Source organism: Conger conger, chromosome 9 (genome assembly GCF_963514075.1).
Source record: "Conger conger chromosome 9, fConCon1.1, whole genome shotgun sequence".
In the NCBI taxonomy this organism is placed as follows: domain Eukaryota; kingdom Metazoa; phylum Chordata; class Actinopteri; order Anguilliformes; family Congridae; genus Conger; species Conger conger.
This window is the reverse complement of record NC_083768.1, coordinates 43,500,318-43,526,310: the sequence shown is the minus strand read 5'-3', so window position 1 is coordinate 43,526,310 and position 25,993 is coordinate 43,500,318. Positions and strand designations below refer to the sequence as shown.

Genomic DNA, 25,993 nt, shown 5'->3' with positions numbered 1-25,993 from the left:
TATAGTGTTATGTGTGGTTTATAGTGTTCTGTGCGGTTTATAGTGTTCTGTGCGGTGTATAGTGTTATGTGTGGTGTATAGTGTTCTGTGCGGTTTATAGTGTTCTGTGCGGTGTATAGTGTTATGTGTGGTGTATAGTGTTCTGTGCGGTTTATAGTGTTCTGTGCGGTGTATAGTATTGTGGTGGTGAAACAGTCTCTCCTGCCTGTACAGACGTGCAGGGTGTGTTGCTGGGGGACATGCTGGTGCTGCTGCAGAAGCAGGATGATAAGATGGTGCTGAAGTGTCAGAGTAAGAGCAGTGCCATCGTGCAGGAGGGCAAGCAGATGCTCAGTCCCATTATCAAGCTGGGCGGCGTGATCGTCAGGGACGTGGCCACCGGTGAGGCTCTCAGCAACCTGATCAGCGCTGACACATACACACACACACATACACACACACACGCACACACACACACACATACACGCACACACACAAACACACACATACATACACACACGCACACACATGCACACACACGCACACACACGCATACATACACACACACACACACACGCATACACACACGCATACACACACACGCATACATACACACACACGCATACACACACATACATACACACACACACGCATACACATACACACACACACACACATGCAAACTATTGTGCCAAATTACTAAAACGTCAAATAAAAAGTATAGTACATTTATTTAGGACCTTTCATTTAATTATTTCTGAAAGAATCTTCTCCGTGCAGAATGTTATACAGCTGCCCAAGACTTTTGCACAGTACTGTAAAGAGACAGACATTCACTCACTCATGTACGCACACACGCACTGACCTGTCAGTCACCCCAGTGTGTCTGGTCTGTCTCTCCTCAGACCGGAAGGCCTTCTATGCGATCTTCTCCTGGGAGAGCGGAGCGCAGATCTACGAGCTGGCCACGCACTCCCCCGGCGAGATGAAGACGTGAGTGAGGCAGTGGCAAAGCAGGGGTTCAAAGCTGCCACATTGAACCTTGGACTGAAGCCTGATACACCAGGAGTAGAGTGGGTTAGAGGCTTTATATCAGGGGCGCCCAATCACGTGCCACGGAGGGCTGAGAGTATGCAGGCTTTCATTCCTACCAAACGCTACACCTGCTGCTTTCATTATATTACAGTACATTACAATTATTTAGCTGATGCTCTTATCCAAAGCGACTTACAGTTGATTACACTAAGCAGGGGACAATGCCCTCTGGAGCACTGTGGGGTAAAGGGCCTCGTTGAAGGGCCCAACAGCTGCATGGGTCTTACGTGGCTTCCCCGGGGCTTGAACCCGGGGAAGCCACGACAATGGGGCAACATGCGAAGCGCTAACATGCATTAACGAGAGCGAAGCCTGCCATACGAGCGCTAACGTGCATTAACGAGAGCGAAGCCAGCCGTACGAGCGCTAACGTGCATTAACGAGAGCGAAGCCTGCCATACGAGCGCTAACGTGCATTAACGAGAGCGAAGCCTGCCATACGAGCGCTAACGTGCATTAACGAGAGCGAAGCCAGCTGTACGAGCGCTAACGTGCATTAACGAGAGTGAAGCTAGCCGTACGAGCGCTAACGTGCATTAACGAGAGCGAAGCCTGCCATACGAGCGCTAACGTGCCTTAACGAGAGCGAAGCCAGCCGTACGAGCGCTAACGTGCATTAACGAGAGCGAAGCTAGCCGTACGAGCGCTAACGTGCATTAACGAGAGCGAAGCCAGCCGTACGAGCGCTAACGTGCATTAACGAGAGCGAAGCTAGCCGTACGAGTGCTAACGTGCATTAACGAGAGCGAAGCCAGCCGTACGAGTGCTAACGTGCATTAACGAGAGCGAAGCCAGCCGTACAAGCGCTAACGTGCATTAACGAGAGCGAAACTAGCCGTACGAGCGCTAACGTGCATTAACGAGAGCGAAACTAGCCGTACGAGCGCTAACGTGCATTAACGAGAGCGAAGCCAGCTGTACGAGCGCTAACGTGCATTAACGAGAGCGAAGCTAGCCATCGAGCATTAACATCCATTAAAGGCCACCTGTTCCTGCAGGTGGAAGGATCTGATATCGTCGACGGCGCAGGAGCTGAAGAGGAACGAGGGCATGCTGCACAGGAGGAGGATGGGCAGCCTGCTCCCTCCTGGGTCTCATACCCCTGGGACCAGCCCGTAAGCCCCGCCCGTCCACCTGCTGATGTAACTGTGACTCTGCTTCCAGGAGGTCACACAGTGTCTCTCTCTCTCCCTCCTTCCTCCAGTTTGCCGTCCCCACACCCTGGTTCTGAGAATGGATCGTTGTCACTGAAACCCAGCTCTGGTAAGAGTTGTATCGTTTTAGCTACCTTTGCACTTGACAGTTTTGGCATGTCTGCGCGCATTCCAAGTTGTTAAAAGAACATGCAGAAGTCACATGTGAGAGGTTTTAATGGCGTCCCCTTGTGAATACTGTAGACAGGGATAAGGACAGTCCGTCGGAGGGGAAGGGAGGGGACGCCTCCCAGGCCCTGATGGATCATCTGTTGGGCGAAGGCTTCGACCTCATCGCTCACAGCAACGCCCCACAGGAGAAGGTCGCTGACGAGGCTTTGAAAGAAGGTCAGAGGCGACTTTGACTCTTTTATGGGAATCAGGACCATTGTGTGCTGCATTCCACCCATTGTGGTTTCATGTCTTCCTCCTTTCTCTTCTTCTTTTTGATCCCTCTCTCTCTCCCTCTCTCCCTCCATCCAGTTGATTCCCTGAGACTGTTGCTGAGCTCAGGCCTGCCAGAGGACCCAGACGCCCCGAAATCAGGGAATAATGAAGGTGCGGAGCCAGAAAGCGAGAGTAACGTGAACTTTACTTAGGTCTCCTGGCCCAGTGGACTAATTGCCATAGTCTTTAGGAGGGACCGCTCATACACACCCATGTTAACACAAATCTTTATCCGTTATTCTGGTGAGACAAGATGGGGGACAGGCGGATGGGGTGGCCGGCTCCTCTCCGATGACTTCTGAGGAGGCAATGAGGAAAATTGACAGTCTAGAGGAACACGTGAAACACCTACAGGTAGGAGAGATGGAGATAGAGAAAGCACAGAGGAAGTTTTATTAAAAACATTGATCGATGGTTTGGAGGTGGCTTTGATATTACACACAATGGGCCTCCTGCATTTTCTTATCCTTATCAGAAATGTATCGTACTTTATTCGTACGAAGGGCTCATAGAATGCCACTTTGGATTTAACAAACGCACCTAACTTTAGACAACTGTCATAAATGAAGATTATGTGGTCCGTTATAATACCGTATATATGGTAATGTAGGTGGGTTCCGTTGGATAGATGGCCAATGGGATTTACAAGAACAAGGGACAACTGATGCATGATTGGGTTGATTGCGGTTTGATTCGGGAAAACATAATAATATGCCGGATCGTTGATAAACCTCTTTTTCAATCTCTGTCCGCTAAAATACATCTATGTCTATGGGTAGGTAGCCACGCAGCAATGCTAACCAGACAAGGTTGTCTATTCTTCCACTAGGAACGCATGTATGTTTGTTTTGCCTTAAGGGCACCTTACGTTTTGCCTTTGCCTTAATCGGGTACAAGCACTTATAAGAAAATCGTAAAAAGTGTCCATCTCTGGGCAAGGTGACACTATACAAGTGTAGATGACCTGGCTGTTTGTTGTCCTCTCTTCTCTCAGAATGTGGAAGATGACTATCACAGGTTGCAGGAGATCCTCTCAAAGTACATCCTGTCTGAGGGCAACTTCCAGTGAAGCACACTGCCTCTCCTGGACAACCAGGTGAACCGCAATGGTGCTAATGCTCAACAACAACATTACAGTAGTGTTCTGTATGTGGGTCAGTGACAAATAAGGGATTCCAGCTTAGAAAAAAATCTCATGGGTTAGAAATGCAAATAAAAACATTATTTATTTTCACAGTGATTAATTTTTTCCAATAACCAGTAAATATTCAAGGTGAGATCTCAACATGCTGAGAAGTGATCAAATCTGGAAAATATCTGAAAATGCTTTCTAGTACATGACACCCCACTTTCTTGTCTTCTCAACGCAATTTAAATTATGGATTTTTACTACAAAAATATTTTATCCAGCTTGACTGAAATTGTTATCCAGCATCATTGACCCATACATTAGTTGCAATGATAACCAATGCGATCATTTTTATAATATAGTGCATTGTGGTTAACATGTCTTGAGAAATATCTCTCATGCTGTGTCTGTTCTTGATTTTTTCTTTCCAGATCACTGTACATGCTGGACCAGAGTGGAAGACTTGTATTCAGGGCGATTGATTAGTGCTGCCCGGAGTTTCTTGTACATGCTTCTCTGCTCAAGAGATTTTGCTAGCCCCTTCTGACGATTGACAGTGGGTCACAGCCAATTATGTAGCTGGGGACACCGGGAGGCGGGCTCTGATAGTGTAGTACCGCATCCTCATTGGACAGGGAGAGTGAGCGTGTGTGTATGCATGCAAGTGTGCGTGTGTGTACTTTTCTGTCTCATGGGTTACTTTTGTGTGTGTGAGACTGAGAGAGGCTAATCATTGGCTAATCATTTTCAAACCGCTGATGGGTTAGCACAGTGCTACCCACACACATAATTTTCAAGGTATGTCAGAAAAACAGTCATTCCAGTTGAAAGGGAACCTTCACTGGGAGGGCATTAATATAATATCCCCCTATCAGTTAGCATTCAACATGTACACCAGGGAAGCCTGCAGCCCCTAAAACTTGTTCATAAATGCTAGGAATATTACTCCCCCTTTTTGTTCATATGTGTGCCCTGAGTGCATTTTAATGCCTGTGTGTGTGTGTGTGTGTGTGTGTGTGTGTGTGTGTGTGTGTGTGTGTGTGTGTGTGTGTGTGTGTGTGTGTGTGAGAGAGATAGAGAGAGCGAGAGATAGAGAGAGAATGTGTTTGTGTGGGTGTGTGTTTGCATGCATTATAGGAACATGGCAGAGACTTGGACATAGAGGATAGTGGGATGTAGGAAAAGAATGATAAAGAGTGGTTGAGAGGAACAGGGAAGGTAAAACTAGTTGGGGCTTGATGGCCTTGCGTGGGCTCTCTGCTTCTCAGCACTGAAGGGTGCTAAAGGGCCACAAAATGGTACTAAACCAGGCAGACGTTTACACAATGACCAGCACTCACCCACAACTGACACAACTGGAGAGCAAGACTTTCTGACCTCAAAAAAACAAAAGCCAAAGAACAGCCAGGCCTGCCAGGGGCCTAAACACACTCGGTTCCAACCAATAGTAGTCCCCTGCTGTGGTGGTTAAACCCTTTTGATTGGGTAATGAGTTGGCAGTTTACACCGCCTAACCATTAAGGAATGGAGTTGCTTCACTGTTGCGTCATGTGACGATTAGCTTGTGGCTGATCGGGGATCAGTAGGGGCGTTGCACGGCTGTCCGCCATTTTGTGGGTGAACCAGTTTTTTTGGTTGTGTGCCAACACTCACTTCAGTCTCCCTCACAGCTGTCATTAATAGAAGTGTAAACATTTTGGGGAACATTTCTTTTTTGTGTCAATAGATAGTTAGATAGCCTTGTTGTTCCTGTTGTTTTTTTTTGTTTCGTTTTGTTTTTCCCAGTCTTTCAAAAATAACTGACTGTAGCAAATATTACATCATACTGTTACTTGTTTTGATTCATTTAAGTCAAACCTGAACAGCACCAAAGAGACAGATGTACATTTATATGAATGTGTAATATTTAATGCCAATGCAAAAAAAAGAAAAAAAATCTAAAACAATCCAGATATGCTGAATTATGAGACATCCGTGTCATCCTTCTACCTAGTTGCATGTGGCACTGAATTGCCCCAGACAAGAAAGAAAGGACTGTATATATGATATATATTATTTATATATATCATAAATAAGCCCTCGGCTCTGCATGGGCTGCTGTGAGCATATTTAAGATAAGAAAATGACTCTGTCCGCATGGCAGGAGAGCAATAAAACAGGACACAAAAGGTTCTTTCTGGAGCAGGGATGAGGGCTCCAGCTGATGCCGTGTGGCATCTGAAACATGCTGGTATATTAGACCGCGCTCTGTGGACCGTGACGGACCGGCGTGCGCAGAACCTCACGGCCCTGCCCCGACCGTGTCGCCGCGTGACCGTCGCCTCGAGAGACGCCAGGGAGACCGTGCACGTTACCTCTCGCCGACTCGCCTGTGTTCGGGCGGAAATCGTATCCAGTGCACGGGTGTTATTTCGGAGCGTTGTCATTTTATTTTATTTTTTTATTTTTTTCACGCCGATTGTTACAACTGCTTTTCTTATGCTGCCCCTGCGTAACACAGTAAAGGCTTTTTGAAAACTTTGGACAGCATTTGCGTTACTGCTGTTGGGTTCCTAATAGGTGTTCAGTTTCGCGGAGGCCTGCGCGCATCCAAACGTTCTTGGGATGAAGAAAATAATGTGAAAGAAGTGAAGAACCTCTGCAATTTGCTGTTGTGCTCCCAAATGGTTTATTTGGGTTTGTTCCGTTTGTGAACGGAAACGACAACCATTTTGCGCAAGCGTAAGGATAATGCCAACATACTGGTCTTCTCCTTTTGCGCTCAAAGGATTTTAGCGTGTCCTTTTCTGCACCCTGTTCCTTTTTTCCTTTATATTTCTACTTCTGCATTTCATTTCGTAGTCCTGCGATGCGGCTGAAATTAGGTTTATTTTGAGGAAAACGTTTCTCCATCTTCACTACAGCTCTAGCCAACAGACAAGAAAGAAGGAGATCTTGGGGAAAAGACGAGTTGCAGTCTGACTCATCACCCATTCCTGTTTTCTTCCTTCTTGCACAATATGCGAGTGCTTTGTGGTGATCCATTTTTCTTCTGGTTGCTTCCGTAAGGGGGGTGGTGGGGGGGGGGGGGGGGTGTTTCTCGTCATTACTATGCATTAGCAGTTATACGGCAGGGGTAGTGGAGGTCTACCCAGACTCCCATTGCACAGTGTACTGTGCCTTTTCTGTTCAAACACACAGACAAGATTGACTGTATAACACTGCACAGCGACCAGAAAACTGCTTTAATGTTTTCATTTGTTAATAACTCCAGAACGGCTTGTGTCAGTCTGCACTGACAGCTCTGTTATGCTAGATCTGGGGTCCATCTTCTTTCCTCACAGACAATATACTGACAGATTTGACTGCCGTCTGTAAATTCAGACAGCTGCCTGTTCTATTCGGACTGCTCTGACCGTTCCAATTATTTAGAATACTCTGATTATTCAAAGTACTTTATTCTGACAACTGACTATTCTGAAGGTATTTTTTGTTTACTTTATGACTGTTCCAAATACAGTGACTACTGTCATTTGTAGAGCAGTGGGTGATTTCTGTGCCTGTGTTTGGAAGACTGACAGTGCATAGGAGTGCATAGTGCGTAGGACCTTAGAGGAAAGCTTTGCTTTCATGTACACATGCTTTGGAGTCTGTCTATATATTATGACGTATACAGTATGTTTGAGAACTTATATAGGTTGGGGTGCCTTATCAGATGATTACCTACTGTTCAAAGGGCTTCATAGAGAACACTGGTACAATACATTTGGCTGGTTCAATCCAGATTGTGTTATTAAGTTATTAAGTTAAAAGCAGGGCTTAAAGACTGTTATGTTGTAAACTAACCCTTTTTATAGAAAAACACATTGCTTCAAGTGGAAGGTATGCAAGGCATTATTGCTATTTATGCTGAATGTAGCGCCCTCTGGTGTTGCAGGAATGCAGCTGCATCACATTCTTAAACGGAAAGTCCTTAGAGTATGTCTGATCCTGTGTAAGGTACCCCAGCTTGTATCTGCCAACATAAATGTGCAAGAATTATTATTTGTATTTGGGCTTAAATGTAAGGGTTTTGATTGTATGTATTAAGAGTTGAGGTACTTTTTTTTCTTTTTCTTTTTTGTTTTTAAAAGGCCTGTTTTTAAAATAAATATTTCAAAATGGCTGTCCTATGTGTCATCTCTGAAATTGTATAAGGGGGTGGGAGTGAGCAAGGGTTCTGGCTCTAAGAAAATGAAAAACAAAATGAGTAATTATGGCAGAAAATGTAGAGTACTTAATGGTGCTAAGGTGGGGGTCAGTCATAAGTGGAATGCCAGAATAATGGAATGCTTCTTGGCTGCATGAGTTCTCCAGTCATCCATTTTTGAAAAATGCCAATGTACTCAGCATACACCTTCTCTGTTTAGCCCATTAAGGTTTGAGATAAGGAATACGTTACTATAACTTTATTAACTGAACGTTCTAATGCTGATGTGATCACTACTGGTAATTGAAACCAATGGAATTCCAGAACAGTGGAAAGGTTTTTGTCCTTATTGGTAATACTCTCCCTGATATGCCTGTGCAGACTGTAGCCTAGTGGCTAAGGTGCATGACTGGGACCCTGAAGGTTGGTGGTTTAAGCTCCGGTGTTGTCATAATGAGATCTGTGCCGCCACTGTTGGGCCCCTGAGCAAGGCCCTTAACCCTGCATTGCTCCAGGGGGATTGTCCCCTGCTTAGTCTAATCGACCGTAAGTCGCTTTGGATAAAAGCATCGGCTAAATAAAAATATATTATTTATAATAATTTATTCATAAAACTAAGACTTCTCTGCATGTGGCAGTCCACCAGCTGATTACTGTTTTCACGGCTAAGATGGGCAGACTACTGGTGCCTGACTGACTGGAGATGCCATTCTTCAGCATCATACACACACACACACACACACACACACACACGTGTGATGTGTGTGCTCACTTTATCAAAAGCACGTTTCCTGCATTGCAGAGATAAGTCGAGTTTCTATTAAGGGTAGCGCAGTGCGGAAGGATGTCCAAGAGCATATGAGATAAACAAGGATTCAAACTTTTTATGACACATTTAAAGCACGTTATCACCACTCCACTGATCTTCCTGGTTCAGTTCCACCTATCAGCGGACAGCACCATGCAAAAAGATGAAAATATGAAGCATAGCAAATTAGCGAAGGGTGGGTGATAAGGACAGAGTCTGTCGGGGAGACCGGGATTGGTTGGTTGGTAAACTTTTGAGTCTTTGATGTATTTCTCTGTCATAATTTGTGTTTGAATATAACCTGCACCAAATGAAAGGTTAAAGTCTGTTATAAATAAATGTTTTAATGTCTGCAAATGTTTTCTAAAATGATGTGACTAATTATTAAATTCAGCTTGACATAATGTTAAAATGCTATAGTTACAAAGAACGAAGAAGTTACAAACCTGAAAGCAGAAATATTAAATTGGATAAATATAATAAATGTATAATAAATATAATATAAAATTGCTGAAACCAAACATAATTTTTAACTATTTCATCAGTAGAAAATCTCCTTTCTCTCTTCATGTGTGTGGGTACGTGTGCGTTCCTGTGTGTGCGTACGTGCGCGCACTTGTCGATCAGATCGATGGAGTATGTGTGTCTGTGTATCACTGATAGAACAGTAACCATCATATTGCGTTGTGGTGCTCCACTCACACACAGGTATGTCGACTTAATCTCTATTAACTAGAAGTACATTTTCAATATATCCATCTAGCAGTTTTATGATATGTTTAGCGTGAAGGCTTTTGTTTTCGTTTTTTACTACAAAACTGAAATGTTTGTACCTTTTTCAAACGTTTCAGCATGATAGATGGGTGCAGTTCAAGAAAACAGACATTTTGATGTCACATTATTGTGTTTGTGACCTTCAAAGGGCTAGAAAATAGCTGTGTGCAGTGCCAAACAGCCCCGGTCTTCCCTTGTTACAGTAAAATGACGAGAATGGGGTACAGTGGGCAAAACTTTTTTTTTAAAGTGTTTAATTTTGTTGGTAAATGGAAGGTTGCTGGATGTTTTTTTATTTTCCATTGGTATATGAACTTCTGCAACTATATAATAAATACACAATAAAATGTGAACGTATGCAGGCTATATCCGTATTTTATATCTTAAAACATGTTATTTACAGGTTAAACTGCGTATATATGTGGAATATTCAATAAAAACGTCTCGTTACCATACATACCATAAATTTAGTATTGATTTACAATGTCCTCTTGGAACCCTAAATCTAAAATGAATTACATGTTCTAATGAAATGTAAGCCTACTTTCAGAAACTCTTTAACATTTTAATTTAAAGCATGTTAAAGAACGCTGTAACTAACTAGTATGCAAACATTAGTCCCCCTTTTCTGTTATCACCTGTGGCAATTGTATATGGTATCTTTTCATTGTGACGCTTCGGAGTAGGCTATTGGTTTTATTATTAAGCAACAGTTACAATCGGATTGGAGATTGACTGTCAGCAATACTGAGCTTTGTCGATGCGTTTAATCAACTAGTCCTATTTGTCGAATTGATTTTGGGTTTTTAAAATCTGTTTTACTCTAGATTTGTTACATAGCTATGACTGCAGTGCAGAGGTGGTAGGTGCTTCACAAGTAGACTGAAGGTAATATTCTAAGACAGATGGTTAGGGATGTGTTGTCAGGGCGACGGATGTGCAATGGGCGGCGCTTATGATTAAAATACTTTGATAGGCTTAACGAGTTTTTACGTCTTTCATTGCTTATGTGGTTATGGGTGTAGTAATCTTCGGTAATGTATTGCGAGGGAGGAGCTCTCACTATCACGACGCTGTCGATGTATCCGGGGGAAAGATGGCATCACGCAGTGGGTGAAAGGATAATGATAACGTAGCCTATTGACTGTGTGACATTCCACAGGTGCGCCGGTATGTTGAGAAAGTAGTAGGTATCCAGTTGTTTGTTGCGTACTGTAGCTACACAAGCAATGCATTTTACTTTTGCATGAACATCCGTGTTACAGCTACCGGATTGCAGGCTTTTCACGTAAGGTAATGACAGGTGAGCACGTTTGAATACATTGGAATGTTGTCGTGGAGCCTAATTTTGGACCCATTAGCTGGTTTTCAGAGCTGGAGAAATATAGCTAGACTGGTGTTTTTAGTGTTCCTTAAGCCGCGCTAACTGCCCAGCTAATACAGTATTACTAGAATAACTGACTGAAGTGAAAGTATTGGTAATTAACATTAGCTAGTTGGTCGCTGGCGTTATAGTCCACATGAATGTCTTATTTCCTGTGTGGCTGGGCACACCACTGCAACCTGCAGATAATATAGAACGTGTTGGACCGCGGTGGACATTTGTGGACACAGAAAGCGAAAGTATTGCGGTGTGGCGCTTTAGATACTTTCGCACTGACAAGATTTTTGGGTGGCACTGAGTGTCTCACGCCCACCACGCTCTAGCAGAGCTGTGATGTTTAAATACGCGACGTCATGTTGTTTGTGTTTTACGCATTTATTAAAAAAACATCTTAAAACATCCTCTTTTGGGAGGTAGCAAACTAAGGCGCTATGTTGAAATAGTTTGCACTTTGTATGGCAGGATGGGCACAGGGCCAATCGCCTACATGTAATCAGATAATGCATTGCCAAGCTAGTTCCCTCATTAATTAGCCTGCACGGTCATTCTTGGCTTCACTAGCTATAACATGCGCCTACGAGTCATGGCGCTGACTGTGACATTTGCCTATCATATACTGCGAGATCTGCTTTGTGTCTTTCTGTAACTTGAGATATACAAATGTTTAGGCTGGGGGGGGTTTAGGCTGGTCATTTGGAGTGGTACATTGTGTTTTTAGTATGATTTGATATACGCAAACGGTTTGCTATTGATTTTATATTCTCTTAAATCGTACGTGTTTTGCTGAACGTGAACGTATGGATTTGGAAACTGTTGATAACAAGTACAATTATGTCTCATCATTTATGATACAAGTAAACCTTTGTTTAATTTTGAAAGCTGTATCTAATATATGGAAAATAGTTCATTATTTCCATAAAGAAGTAAGACCTGCTCATGCCTGAAGTTTCAATTCATAGCCAAAGCAATGGCTGTATTGACTGTATTTCGTGTATTATGTATTTCGTGATCAACCTTTGGCACCAGTGTCTTATGATGGAGTGATGCTTTCCAATGTTGATCCAACATGCCTAACATGTAAAGTCAAATAAACAGCAACAACATCAGCCAAGATTTAAAAAGTCCAAAAGTCCAAAGTCAAAAGATAATTTGTCGGCATCTGAGATGCTGAGTCCTTCTGCAAAAACACCTGAAACAGCAACTTTATGTAAATGGTCTGTGTTCAGTTGCCATTGGTTGGGTGGACTAACTATTAATACTGTTGTATTCATTTCAATTCAATGATGACCAGACATTGGGACGTTAGTTGGCCGTTTATTTACTTTAACATTTCTGTATCCAGTGGTTATGGTCATACACTGTTGTTGTTTGCTGTATTGTCGTATCATATATTTTTGGCTTTCATGTCAAATATACTATGATGTGCAGTAAAGACAGTCGAGTCACCTGTGAGGCATACTTTTATGTGCTTTTACTGCTGAAAACTTGCTGAAATTAAAGTCAGGTGACAAAGGGGCCCCCAGCATGAAATATGCAGGAGAAAGACCGTGTTAGATTACGGCACTTGTCATTACACTGCTGCTGAGGACAGAACACAGACATTGACTGGCATTATGTCCGTGAAAGGTATTTGCATGTTTTTGTTGTTGCCGTTGCTGTTTTATGGATATCTATCTCGCCAGGAGTTTAACTGTTTTGTACAGCTATTGCACACTTACATATGTGGGGTGATGTCTGAGTTTACACCTGGTTTGAGTGTGTCTGCTTCAGAGCTGGGTCAAATACCTAATTTTTGGATTCAAATACGTTTCTGTGCTGATTGATTTTGCCTGATGCAGTTGAGCCTACCAAGAGGACCAGAAGGCGGGGTTTGCACTTTTTGAGAATATTTCATAGGTTCCAATCCAACAGACCAGCCTCAGTAAAGCATTAAAAGTATTTGAATCCAGAACAATTACATATTTGACCCAGCTCTGGTTGTATTTGGCCCAGGTCTGGTTGTATTTGACCCAGGTTTAGTTGTGTTTGACCCAGGTCTATTCGTGTTTCACCCAGGTCTGGTTGTATTTAACCCAGGTCTGGTTGTGTTTGATCCAGGTCTGGTTGTATTTAACCAAGGTCTGGTTGTATTTGACACAGGTCTGGTTGTATTTAACCAAGGTCTGGTTGTATTTGACACAGGTCTGGTTGTATTTAACCCAGGTCTGGTTGTGTTCGGCCCATGTCTGGTTGTATTTGACACAGGTCTGGTTGTATTTGACACAGGTCTGGTTGTATTTAACCCAGGTCTGGTTGTGTTTGATCCAGGTCTGGTTGTATTTAACCCAGGTCTGGTTGTGTTTGATCCAGGTCTGGTTGTATTTAACCCAGGTCTGGTTGTGTTCGGCCCAGGTCTGGTTGTGTTCGGCCCAGGCCTGGTTGTATTTGACACAGGTCTGGTTGTATTTAACCCAGGTCTGGTTGTGTTCGGCCCATGTCTGGTTGTATTTGACACAGGTCTGGTTGTATTTGACACAGGTCTGGTTGTATTTAACCCAGGTCTGGTTGTGTTTGATCCAGGTCTGGTTGTATTTAACCCAGGTCTGGTTGTGTTTGATCCAGGTCTGGTTGTACTTAACCCAGGTCTGGTTGTGTTCGGCCCAGGTCTGGTTGTGTTCGGCCCAGGCCTGGTTGTATTTGACGCAGGTCTGGTTGTGTTTGATCCAGGTCTGGTTGTGTTTGATCCAGGTCTGGTTGTATTTAACCCAGGTCTGGTTGTGTTCGGCCCAGGTCTGGTTGTGTTTGACGCAGGTCGGGTCCGCTCTCTGTCCTTGCTGCTGAGCACAGTGGCGTCACGGTCTCCACGGCTCTGTCTTTCAGAGATGGACACCTCGGTGCTGTTCACCTCGCTGTACGCCGTCTGCGAGCAGGCGGTGGCAGCGCTCTCCGAGGAGCCCAACGAGATGGCGGGCGACTCCGCCAAGCGCCTCATAGAGGTGGTGACCCTCATCCACCAGCACGGCCGCGGCCTCGAACCCGTCATCGCTGGCTTCACCGCCACCTTCCACCACTTCGACTTTGACCCCCTGGTCCCTGGCAACGGCTACCGTTCACTTGTGAAGGTATGAGCGCTTTGATAGGCCTTGATAGTCTCCTTGCACGGTCATAGGTTCCGGCAGCATAACTAAGATCTGACCGCAGTGTGCTTACATTTAATGACTCTTAATAAGTCATATTTAAGAACACTATTGGTTATAAATCCATGGTACCAGAATCAATCCAGATTTGCAGAAATCTGAACAATAACAAACGAGACAGAAGAATTTCATCATGTCATAGTTTGGCTTCTTGTCAGCCAAAATGTGATGTAATGTCAACCAATATGAGCCAAAATGTGATGTAATGTCAACTAGTAGCTGCCAATATGTGATGTGCAGGGCAAAGATTACACAGTTTACAGGTTGGTCCATTACTGCTGATCCTAAAGATAAAACCTTTCTCTGTGTGTACAGTGCTTTGAAAAAGTAGGTTTTCAAGCTTGAATTGAATGAATAGTCATTCAATTGTGTTGCATTTACTCTGGTCCCCTTTGTTTAATAGTACATTTTGCCTGAAGATCTGAAACAATTCTGGATGAAAAATACTAAGAAGAAATAAATAACCTTTTCACAGCATGTTCTATGTATCTATTATCAAGTATCAAACTCTCTGTGGCTGTACAGGTATGGGGCATGATCTGCCAAACCGCAGACAGATGGTATATCCGCCATCTCTTTCTCTGAGTATTTTTTTTAAATGTCTCCAGGTTGTGCGTTCCTGCCTTCTCCACATCATCCAAAAGGGGCGCTATATCACCACCAACTGCCGGAAGCTGCTGTTCCGGGCGCCGCACAACACCAAGGAGATGGAGGCGTACTGCAGTGCCCTGTGCCAGCTCCGAGCCCTCCTCTACCTGGCCCAGCGCCTGCTTCACGACAACGACCAGGGCGACCTCTACTTCCAGAAGGAGGGGGGCCTCAGCGCCATATTCACCCAGGAATACGCCTCCATGTACAAGGCCTGCTTCTACGGCCGCTGCCTGGGCTTCCAGGTCAGTGTCCCGTCCGAGGAGAATGGCGGCTCTTCCCGCTCCGAGTGACTGGAGCTCCCAGGTATCGGGCTGTTCCACACATGGTGAAGTCTGTTGTGAGTGCTCCTACGAGAGCACCAAGCCAAGGGCGAGGCGAGTTGTGAGAGAAAAGGAAAGAAATCCCTCTCCCAACTTAGGCCATTGTCAATCCCGTGTGGAAAAAAGTAGTATGCTGAAGCATATCAAAAGTATATTGATTTATAGGTTCTGTACCACTGAATCCATTTTCCAGTCAAATTTACCTTTTTCTGTTTACTGCTGTAAATCATCCCTCAACAATTCAACTTTCAGGATAATGCCACCTTTTGAATAGTTACGCCATGTTTATGGTGAAATTAGTATAATTATTTACCATTTCTATATGTGGAGTCTCACTTTTTTTTTCTGCAAAACCTGATTTTGGATGATATTACAGGACTTTTTTCTCAGTACATAGTCATCCTATCATAATGAAACTCTACTAAACCTTTACTATTTCTAAGTGTTTTGAGCCAATTATTTCCTTGTTATAAGCTTTAGAGGCGGGTACAGAATCACAAATCTCATTGTTACATCCTGAAATTTCATAATTTTTCTTCATGAAAAATCTGAAATTTCTAGAAAAATTACTATTGGTTACTGGTGATAAACCAATGGCTCAAAACAATCTTCAAGCATGTCTTAATTAGAATCTGAAAGAATTATAATGATAGCTTACTCTGTTTCGGTTTTAGACTGCTACAACAATGTTTGAATTAGTCATTTCCGCCACCTTGAGTAAAATATGCAAATGAGGCAAATTTATATATTTTCTCTTCTTTTCAAGTCCCGACCTCATGAAGTATGTACTTATTATGGACTTTTTTGTGAATGGCTCTTTGTGAATGTTTTCTGGGTGTTTTAGGTCCTAAAAACAGGAAGAGAATATGTGGCTGCCTTTAAAGTTTATTATTAGTATGCTAAGTATATGATTCTTTTTCACATTGGCTGCTTTCAGTTCCTCATTCTCCAGCAGCTAAGCTAGCACTCTAAAACCCACTGGCCTGGTCTGTCAAGTGGGTCAAACACATTATGCTGCTAAAAAAAACTCCAGCAGATATGTGCGTGTTTTCATGGAAACTATACCAACGAAACTGCAAAATGAATGGCCACAGAAAGGTTACATTTCAAAATAAGTATGACCTAGGAGAGCGTGTGGAGCTTGAATATAAATGTGCGGTTTCTCTGATGTCGCAAACTGTCTAAACTCACTTCCTCTCTTTCAGTTCTCCCCAGCTATTCGTCCATTCTTACAGACTGTCGTCACTGGCCTGGTCTCCTTTGGCGAGAACTACAAAAAGCACAAATCCTTGTTTGGTCAGTCTATCTCAAACACATGCTATTGATATACTGTTGAGCTAACCATGGTCAGACTGCCCGTAGGCCACACAAAAGTATTTGTTTACACGCGCTGATATGCAAACGGTTTGGGACAACCTCATTGTCTGGCTAACCTTCTGTTCTGTGCTCCATGCTGCACCCCAGTGGAGGCAGGAGGTATTACGCAGTATGGTGAGTTGTAGTTGTGTACCTTTCCCCTCTGTCTCCGGACGCAGAATACGTCAGTGCATTGTGAATTGGCCACCCTCACCAGCACCACTTGTGTTTTTCCAAAATGTGTCACCTCGCACAACGCTTCTCCCGTTTGCTCAGTGTGATGCTGCAATATTGTGATTGATTCTAAGTCTCATTCCTCTCATTGGTTGTCTCTCTCTGTCTCTCTCTCTCTCACAGGAGTGGCAGCCAGCTCCTTCTTTACCTCTGGGAAGTATGTGGTTGACCCAGAGCTGAGGGGGACAGAGTATGAGCGAGCCATTCAGAACATGGACATGCAGTTCTGGAAGACTTTCTGGAACTTGTCAGAAACTGAGCTGATTTCAGTGAGAGAGGGGCTGAGATGGGGGGGGGGGGTCTGCCAGATATATGTCCTCAAGTATATTAATCCCTGTACGGGTTTCCCCTCAGTGTGGTGAAGTAATATGCCGACGTGTTGCTGTTCTGGAAGCTTCCATTTGGTGACCAGCCCCCCCCCCCCCCCCTTCCGACCTCCTCTCGCAGGGCCTGGCCAGCATCATGTCGGTCCAGGTGCAGGTGAACCGCACGCTGTCCGTGCCGCCCATGTCCTTCCTCCTCCCGCTGGCCTCCGACCCCCAGCTGTCCGTCACCGTAGCCCCCCCCGTGGCCCACTGCGGCCCCGGCCCGGTCAACATGCGCCTCATCTCCCACAAGCTGCTGGAGGGACAGGTATGCCACCGCCTGCACGAGGCTGTCACTGTGTTACAGTACAATACATACATGCACACGAGCCAATGGGGAAGCATGTAGCATCGTGGCTAAGGTGCATGACCGGGACCCCAAAGGTCGGTGCTTGGTGGAAGTTCTGGTGTTGCAACGATAAGATCCACACAGCCCTTGAGCAAGGCCCTTAACCCCCACATTGCTCCGCAGGGGGGAGATTGTTCCCTGCTTAGTCAACTGTAAGCTTTGGACAAAAGCATCAGCTAAATAACTGTAATGTAATGTAATGGATCTAAATAAACATCATTTGTGTGTGATTTTTCTTCCTGGCTCTAGAACAGTGAGGAGATGCTGGCGTTCTCTCACACCGAAGGCACTCCCATCTCCATGTCCCTGGGCCTCACAAAACCCAGCCCCCCCTCGCCCTGGCTCCTGGTGCACTTCCACGGCGGGGGATTCGTGGCACATACCTCCAAATCACACGAGGTACAGAGAGAGAGATAGAGAAAGAGAGAGAGAGAGAGAGAGAGAGAGAGAGAGATTGTGTGTAAGCTTTGGCAGTATTTACCCATGTATTTCATGCCAATAAAGCATTTTGAATTTGAGAGAGAGGGAAAGACAGGCTCTATACCTGTGCACCTCTAAATCACGTGGTGTACATTTGGCTGTGCAGAGAAACTGCAGTTACTAATGCCTGTAGAGCTGAGGGCGGAGTAGATACTCTAGACCAGGGCTGCCAATTTCACTCCAACCCTAACACAACACATATCGTTAAACAGAGTTATCAGTGAACTGCTAATTAGTAGAATCAAGTGTGCCAAGTTAGGGTTGAAATGAAAACCTGCAGGACGGTAGATCTCCAGGAACAGGGTTGGGCGGCCCTGAGTTAGACCAGTCCACTGCAGCATTAGGAGTCCCCAAATATTACCCCTGTTATAATTTGAGCCTTGTTCTAAGCCGCAAGGCCTGCAGATAATCCGCTTTAGCAGAAAGCTGATATGACTGTGGCTCTCTAAGGAGGCAGGCAGTAATGTGCAGGTGGTAACTGACTCCTGTTTGCAGAGATGATACTGCTGCGAATGGTGTGTCTTCCCTGGGTTAATGAGAGCTTTAGCACACAGCGGCTGGTCTGCCATTATGTGGCTGTGGCTCAGGCAGGCTTGTATTTACTGCCCGGGAGACGCAGCCTCCACTATGCCTGCTGCTCCAGCTCCTCAGATCAGTGCTGACGCTGATGCTGATCCAGGGCGGGGCTGTGGGCAAAGTGCGTATCTGCGAGGGAAATCCGGAACATTCGGGGGAGGGAAGGAACAGGGAGGAAGCTGGGAGGGTGAACTGTGATGTTAAAGGTTTCAGTGTGCGGCGAAAATGCGCTTCTCTGAAGCCTGACTTCCTACAATGATATGTATGATAATATGAAGATTGTGCAATGATAAACCGACAGTATAGTGTGGAAGATCACCTCAGAGAAGGCGATAGTTCTCTGATATGAAAACACGTGGAAAGTCATGCAGAAAGAGGGACTGCATTATGCTGTAAAAATGATTGATGGGTTTCAGTGTGCACATATACAGTATAATAGTGAAAGGCTGACTGCCTTGGGCACTGTGGTATAATGCTGGTGAATACAAATGGGTGAATCTAAATAAAAAGCACACTGCACAGATACAAGTCTGTTCTCTCAGCTACCCACAATGTCACAGTGATTGGCTGCCTTTGTAATTAGTGATTCATCTTTTTACTGTGGCTCAGCTGAGGCGTTTTGCTGGATTTCTATCTTGCAAATGTTAGAAAATAACCATGGCGCTGTGGCATATCCATTATACAGTGCAGTATGTCTCCCTGTCTTTGTGCACATTTGCCAAATCCGTGCTGCGTTACCTGTATTTCTTCTTCTGAGACGTGCTTGGGATGTTTGTGGGTGTGAGGCTGTTTTCTGTAGGGCTACAGAGCCATCGGGGTGGGATTGGCTTTCATCAGAGCGTTTGTAGCCGCCTGGCTCCTGCAGTGACTGAGATAAAGAAGTGCCGGAAAAGCAAAACAAAACAACCAGAATCGAGGGGACGAAAGGTGACAGGGAGGGGCGTTTTTTTCTGTAGGACCTGTATGTAACATTACTGCTGTCCAGCTAGCTACGTTCGGTAGCTACCTGTAGATGGCTGAGGTCAAGTGGATGGGGTGAGTGCTGTTGAGGAGACTTCTTTGATCATTAACACAGGACCACAACGAGGCCCAAAATCCTGCTTCCTGTGCCTGTGAAGAAACAATCTGTGAGTCATAATGACGGTCTGGAATGTCCCCTCTCTGTGAGCGTTAGACAATGACGATGCTTCTGTCTCTGATCCCGTCAGAACTACCTGAAGAGCTGGGCCCAGGACCTGGGCATGCCCATTCTGTCGGTGGACTACTCCTTGGCCCCCGAGGCCCCCTTCCCCCGGGCCCTGGAGGAGTGCTTCTACGCCTACTGCTGGGCCCTCAAACACTGCCACCTACTGGGTGAGGACCGCTACTCTTTCTGCTCCTGCTCATGGTCTCCACTATGCCTCTCTCATTGGTAGCTGGAAGCAGTGGGGGCAGGCAGGTCTTTGGTAGGAACGAATCCAGGGGAATCCCAGGTGGTAACCACCCTGCCTCTGTTAACACCTGCAGTTTCCGTTAGGGTACTGTCTGCTGTCATGGTAACAACCTGTTCAGTGCTGTAGATTTGTGGTTGGGTTTGTTGTTTAGATTTGGTTCAGTGTGTAAATTTGTGGTAGAGTTTGTTGTTTAGGTTCAGTTCAGTGCTGTACATTTCTGGTAGTTTGTTTTTTACATTCGGTTCAGTGCTGTTAATTTGTGGTAGAGTTCATTGTTTAGGTTCGGCTCAGTGCTGTAAATTTGTGGTAGAGTTTGTTGTCTAGGTTTGGTTCAGTGCTGTAAATTTGTGGTAAAGTTTGTTGTTTAGGTTTGGTTCAGTGCTGTTATTTGTGGTACAGTTTGTTGTTTAGATTTGGTTCAGGCCAGTAACTGGCTGCTCACCTCCCCTCTCTCCTGCAGGGTCCACAGCGGAGCGAGTTTGCCTGGCGGGGGACAGCGCCGGGGGCAACCTGTGCATAACGGTGGCCATGCGGGCGATGTCCCAGGGCGTGCGTGTCCCCGATGGAATCATGGCGGCCTACCCCGCCACCCTGCTCACCACCTACGCCTCGCCCTCCCGCCTGCTCACCCTCATCGACCCCCTACTGCCCCTCGGCGTGATCTACAAGTGCCTGAGTGCTTACGCGGGTGAGGAGGGGCAACATATACACACGCACTCACACACGTGCATGCACATGCATACACACGCAGACACACACACACATATGTAAACATACGCAGGCACATACAGACACACACATGTATACACGCATACACACGCACATGCACATACACACACGTATACATACATACATACATATGCATACACACACATATGTATACACACACACGCAGGCACATACAAACACGCATATGTATACACACGCATAGACACACACATGCCCATACACGCACAAGTATACACACGCATACACACACATACATACACACACGCATGCACATACACGCACAAACACACATACACACATATGCACACATACACACCCTCAAGCACAGACACATGCACACACCATACACATAAATGCATATACACACACTCTCACTCACAAACACACTAACTAGCGCACACACCTTAACGTGGCCCAAGATGCATACATGATTCTGGCAGCTGTCAGCACTGATTCAGCAGCTGAAACTCAGACTGAATGACTCATCATTCCTGTTTATTTCTCCCTGATCCTCCCTCTCCTCCCTCCCTAGGCACAGAGCCACAGACAGGAACATCAGAGACAGAGGGAACCATGAAAACCCCTACTGGTGCTAACAGCTAATCCCTCTGTGTATGCTCGTATGTGCGTGTGTACATACTGTGTCTGTATGTGCATATGTGTGTGTGCTGCATGTATATGTGTGTGCATGTGTGTGCTGTGTGTGTGCGTGCATTTTGTGATTTTCCCATTGGAAATAAACATTAGGAGTAACTCCTGAGCTGAATGATATGACCGTATTATACTGCCACAGTTCAGCTGAAATTCCTTCAGGCCAGTTATCGTCAAGGAAAAAATTATTTGGACGGATTTGACGTTTCCTGGACTCACTCAGACACTCTCCCTCCCCCTTCTCTATCTCAGACACAGTCAGTTCTCCGCCCTCTGACCCTTCACAGGACCAGACCAGCCAGGACCCGGGGTCTGAGAAACACCAGGTACCAGATGCTACATTTCATACTCCCAGCCCTGCAAACACAACTCACTTACAGCATCTGAAAACTATGCGACCTGCAATGAAGACTGTACCACAGTATCCACAGTGCACGTCTCGCACAGCAGCAGAGCAGCAGAAACCTAGAAGAACAATATTGTGTTTGAACTTAATTTGCAGTGTAGTAGCATTGCCTTCTATTCTCATCGTGTGCAAAGCTGAACCTGTACCTGTACAGGATGGAACACAAATCAAAAGTTCCAGGATGATATGAAAAGCTCAAAAACATGAAAAGTATTGTGAACATGAAGGTAATTAGCTGCAGTGATGTAGTATGTATGGCACTGTGTATAGCTTTATACCAGCTCCCTCATCTCCATACCCTTAGTGACACAGAGTTTAATCAGCAGTGTTTCCCACTGTAGTGATGTTTTACAGCAGTGCACTAACCCCCTGTGTCTCCACCTCCTTTTTCTTCCTCTGTGGTAGGCTGAGAACCCCTCAGAGGGGAGTGTGGTGCCCCCGTCAGGCTGGGAGGAGTACCCCGAGGGCTTCCGGCCTCTGCGCTCCGAGCAGCTCGCCGACATCTCACTGCGGTGCTCCCCCATCAACAGGAACCCCTACGTGTCCCCCCTGCTGGCCCCAGACAGCATGCTGCAGGGCCTGCCCCCCGTCCACATCGTGGTGAGGGAGGGGTGGGGGTGTGTGTCACACCGAGAGAGGGAGGGAGGGAGGCTGTCCTGGGAGAGGGAGGGAGGGTGGAACAGCATGAGTTAGCGTACTGTGTGTACCAGGGGTTCAGGAATGCGCTCACTTGCTGTAGGGGAGAGTTTGAGTGAATGGTCAAAATGGCTATGGCAATCTCTGGCCTGTCTCTGTCTCTTTCTCCCTGCCTTGCCTCTTTATGCTCCCCTCCTTACTCTCTCTCTCTGTTCCACTCTTTACTCTCTCTCTGTTCCCCTCTTCACCCTCTCTCTGTTCCCCTCTTTACCCTCTCTCTGTTCCCCTCTTCACCCTCTCTCTGTTCCCCTCTTCACCCTCTCTCTGTTCCCCTCTTTACCCTCTCTCTGTTCCCCTCTTCACCCTCTCTCTGTTCCCCTCTTCACCCTCTCTCTGTTCCCCTCTTTACCCTCTCTCTGTTCCCCTCTTCACCCTCTCTGTTCCCCTCTTCACCCTCTCTCTGTTCCCCTCTTCACCCTCTCTCTGTTCCCCTCTTCACCCTCTCTCTGTTCCCCTCTTTCTCTATTTTTTATATGTTGTTTCTAAACTAATTTAGTTACACTCTTAATGTTTTCAGTGTATTGTGTGGTTTGTGCCATTGCATTGTGTATCCCGCCTTCCTTTTTCAAAGATAATTGTTCATCTCAACTCGATGGACATTAAAGCTGTTTGAATTTGAATTTGAATTTGAATGTGAATGTGAATGTGAATGTGAATGTGAATTTGAATGTGAATGTGAATGTGAATGTGAATGTGAATTTGAATTTGAATTTGAATTTGAATTTGAATTTGAATGTGAATGTGAATTTGAATTTGAATTTGAATTTGAATTTGAATTTGAATGTGAATGTGAACGCAGGCCTGTGCTCTGGACGCGATGCTGGACGACTCGGTGATGTTTGCCCGGAGGTTGCGACGCCTGCAGCAGCCGGTCACCCTGTGCGTGGTGGAGGACCTCCCCCACGGCTTCCTCTGCCTGCAGCACTGCAAGGAGACCCAGGAGGCCAACAGCATCTGTGTGGCCAGGATCCGGGAGGTCTTCAGCCAGCGCCACGGAAACACCAATCAGGACGCTCCACCTGCGCTGGGAGAAACCAATCCGGAGACAGACAGCTCCAACGAGGAATGGACTAGAAACACTGGAGGCCGGGAGCTAGCTGCTGGAGATGGGCAGAATAGATAGCGAATGTGCGGGCGTGTGCGTCGGCTGTTTCCGCTCACGTTCTATTAGGAGCGCCGTTCGGAAAGCCAGGGAAGGGCGGGAGGGAAGAACGCCACTCAATGGTCAGAGGGGAGCCAATAAAATAATGAAATGGGTTTCGAAAAGGTTTGAAGATTAATTAGCTGGAAGGCACTAAAGGGGGGGGGCGGCACAGGTGGTGCAGTGGGTAGCACTGCCGCCTCACAGCAAGGAGGTCCTGGGTTCAAATCCCCGTCGGCCTCTCTGTGCGGAGTTTGCATGTTCTCCCCGTGTCTGTCCGGTTTCCTCCCACTGTCCAAAGACATGCAGGTTAGGCTGATTGGAGAGTCTAAATTGCCCGTAGGTATGAGTGTGTGAGTGAATGGTGTGTGTGCCCTGTGATGGACTGGCGACCTGTCCATGGTGTATTCCTGTCTTTCGCCCAATGTATGCTGGGATAGGCTCCAGCCCCCCTGCAACTCTGTTCAGGATAAGCGGGTTCAGATAATGGATGGATGGATGGCACTAAAGGGGTCAGCCTGTAGCCAAGTGGCTAAGGTGCATGACTGGGACCCGGAAGGTTGGTGGTTCAAGCCCCAGTGTAGCCATGATAAGATCTGTGCAGCTGTTGGGCCCTTGAGCAAGGCCCTTAACCCCACACTGCCCCTGGGTTCAGTCTAATCAACTGTAAGTCTCTTTGGATAAAAGTGTCAGCTAAAGAACTGTGATGTATTGTCATGTAACGTATACTGACAAGAATTCCCTGCCCAGTGAGCAGGCTTTCCATTCAGAACAATCAGTGACAAGTGCCAAATATACATTTTAAGTTAACTGTTATATGTGTTCATGCGCCTCTTACAGCAAAAAAAAAGATGTAAAACCATCAGATTATTATTATGATTATGTTGCCAGATGAATGATTTCATGTTTGCTGAGGTTTATTTGAATGAAAATAAACCATGCAGGCAAACCTCCTGTTTCAGCTTCGACTACTTGCTCTTCTTACGGATGTCAGAGTGAGAGTGAGTGCATAGTAATGAGCACAGGAAGTGGTTTTGTGATATTAATTAATATTTATTTCCACAGAGCTATCACAGTTGTCAGCTGTAGTGGGTGTAGTACAGGGCATGATAAGCAGTATGTCTGAGAACACTCCCAGCTGTTAAAGAGGCGGGTCAGGGCCGTTGGCTAATGGGCATGGTAACCTCAAGGCTAAGCCACTGTACTGTACATGTGTTCTGTACAGCAGGTCTACATCCATGCACGTGATGGACACAGGCCAGTATTATTGTTATACATACCAGCATTATATTATTTATTTTTCCCCACATTACTATTCTGGATGCACATACAAAATGCAATCATATTTTCTCTACATTATAAGGCATATTACAGCGTTTTATCCCCACAGGAGCGGTAACATACAGTATGTACATGTATGGGGCAGCCTGTAGCGTAGTGGTTAAGGTAAATGACTGGGACACACAAGGTTGGTGGTTCTAATCCTGATGTAGCCACAATAAGATCCGCACAGCCGTTGGGCCCTTGAGCAAGGCCCTTAACCCTGCATTGCTCCAGGGGAGGATTGTCTCCTGCTTAGTCTAATCAACTGTATGTCGCTCTGGATAAGAGCATCTGCCAAATGCCAATAATGTAATGTTATGTATGAACAAAAGTCACATTTTAGGTTTTATGATCAGCATCACATCACATACATATGACCCTTTCCTCAGGTGTGGTGTTTTTGGTTGATTACATTCAGTTCAACAGGTATTCAACAAAGTGAACATTAACACTGAACACTAAAATAAAATGCTTAAAGAAAAAGATGAAATTGGACATTTTACGCACATATACACACACATGCAAAATCACGCAATGCTCCTAATAGAATGAAGTAAAGTATGCTAGAGTTGTTTTCTGGAGTATTTATTTGACCAAATATGATATTTATGAAAAATGTGATTTGAAAGCAGGTGTCTGTGTTCCACTAAGCATTTGCATTCCACTCTGTACTTCAAGTTGAGATAAAAATGGCAAATCCACACCTACACCCTAGCCTGTGGCCTGCCAAGATTACACCTGCCCTTGAGAAAACAAAATCATATTACAGTGCCAAAAATATATCACTGATCAGTTTAAAAAAAGAATGAAATTAACGCATATAAAAGCCAGAAGCTGTTACTGAACGCTTGATTATTTTATAAGCAACTGTAATGAGCAAGAGCTCTGCACTTTAATACAAACTCGTATCCGGATGGAGGGACTACAGTTACACAAATATCTGGCATGTATTGGACATGGAGAGGGCTGGGATAGATCCAGGTAAGGCTGTGCAGTAGAGGGAAAAGCCGTCGTGATCGTTTATTGTGGAATATTTAATTGTAGAAGACCTTAACATTTACATGCAGGGCCTCAGATTAGCTAAATGTCTTGTACTTCTGTTGTCCGTTTGAAATGGTGATAGCAAAGCA

General features: G+C 45.4%; 2 protein-coding genes across 7 annotated transcripts in view; both read left to right on the top strand.

The window, feature by feature from the left end:
* The window catches only part of LOC133136398 (rho guanine nucleotide exchange factor 1-like), a 45,845-nt gene extending 37,858 nt beyond the window's left edge, over window positions 1-7,987 (top strand). For both annotated transcript variants that reach the window (XM_061253856.1, XM_061253855.1), the window contains 9 exons: window positions 214-381; window positions 885-972; window positions 2,073-2,189; window positions 2,279-2,337; window positions 2,472-2,615; window positions 2,751-2,825; window positions 2,968-3,068; window positions 3,709-3,810; window positions 4,275-7,987. In XM_061253856.1, coding sequence (XP_061109840.1) covers window positions 214-381; window positions 885-972; window positions 2,073-2,189; window positions 2,279-2,337; window positions 2,472-2,615; window positions 2,751-2,825; window positions 2,968-3,068; window positions 3,709-3,783 — 827 coding nt within the window. In that variant the 3' untranslated portion in view covers window positions 3,784-3,810; window positions 4,275-7,987. The remainder of the gene's footprint in view (window positions 1-213; window positions 382-884; window positions 973-2,072; window positions 2,190-2,278; window positions 2,338-2,471; window positions 2,616-2,750; window positions 2,826-2,967; window positions 3,069-3,708; window positions 3,811-4,274) is intronic.
* Window positions 7,988-10,621: 2,634 nt separating this feature from the next.
* On the top strand, window positions 10,622-24,504 carry LOC133136399 (hormone-sensitive lipase-like). 5 transcript variants are annotated; one of them, XM_061253860.1, is made up of 15 exons: window positions 10,622-10,763; window positions 10,859-10,896; window positions 13,837-14,078; window positions 14,762-15,046; window positions 16,330-16,420; window positions 16,589-16,615; window positions 16,838-16,983; window positions 17,162-17,347; window positions 17,678-17,827; window positions 19,693-19,837; window positions 20,378-20,605; window positions 21,179-21,235; window positions 21,550-21,623; window positions 22,109-22,303; window positions 23,199-24,504. In XM_061253860.1, the coding sequence occupies exons 2-15, from the start codon at window positions 10,890-10,892 to the stop codon at window positions 23,520-23,522; spliced, it is 2,157 nt and encodes a 718-aa protein (XP_061109844.1). In that variant the 5' UTR covers window positions 10,622-10,763; window positions 10,859-10,889; the 3' UTR covers window positions 23,523-24,504. The 5 variants fall into 5 exon arrangements, with proteins under 5 accessions (XP_061109844.1, XP_061109845.1, XP_061109843.1 ...); XM_061253861.1 differs by lacking the exon at window positions 10,859-10,896; XM_061253859.1 differs by having other exon boundaries at window positions 10,622-10,896.
* Window positions 24,505-25,993: the final 1,489 nt, after the last annotated feature.

Excerpts from the sequence above, each read along its gene's own strand:
- LOC133136399 (XM_061253858.1), top strand. Across the intron at positions 21,624-22,108 it reads CGGGGTCTGAGAAACACCAG|GCTGAGAACCCCTCAGAGGG; the intron begins GTACCAGATGCT and ends CCTCTGTGGTAG. Across the intron at positions 22,304-23,198 it reads TGCCCCCCGTCCACATCGTG|GCCTGTGCTCTGGACGCGAT; the intron begins GTGAGGGAGGGG and ends ATGTGAACGCAG.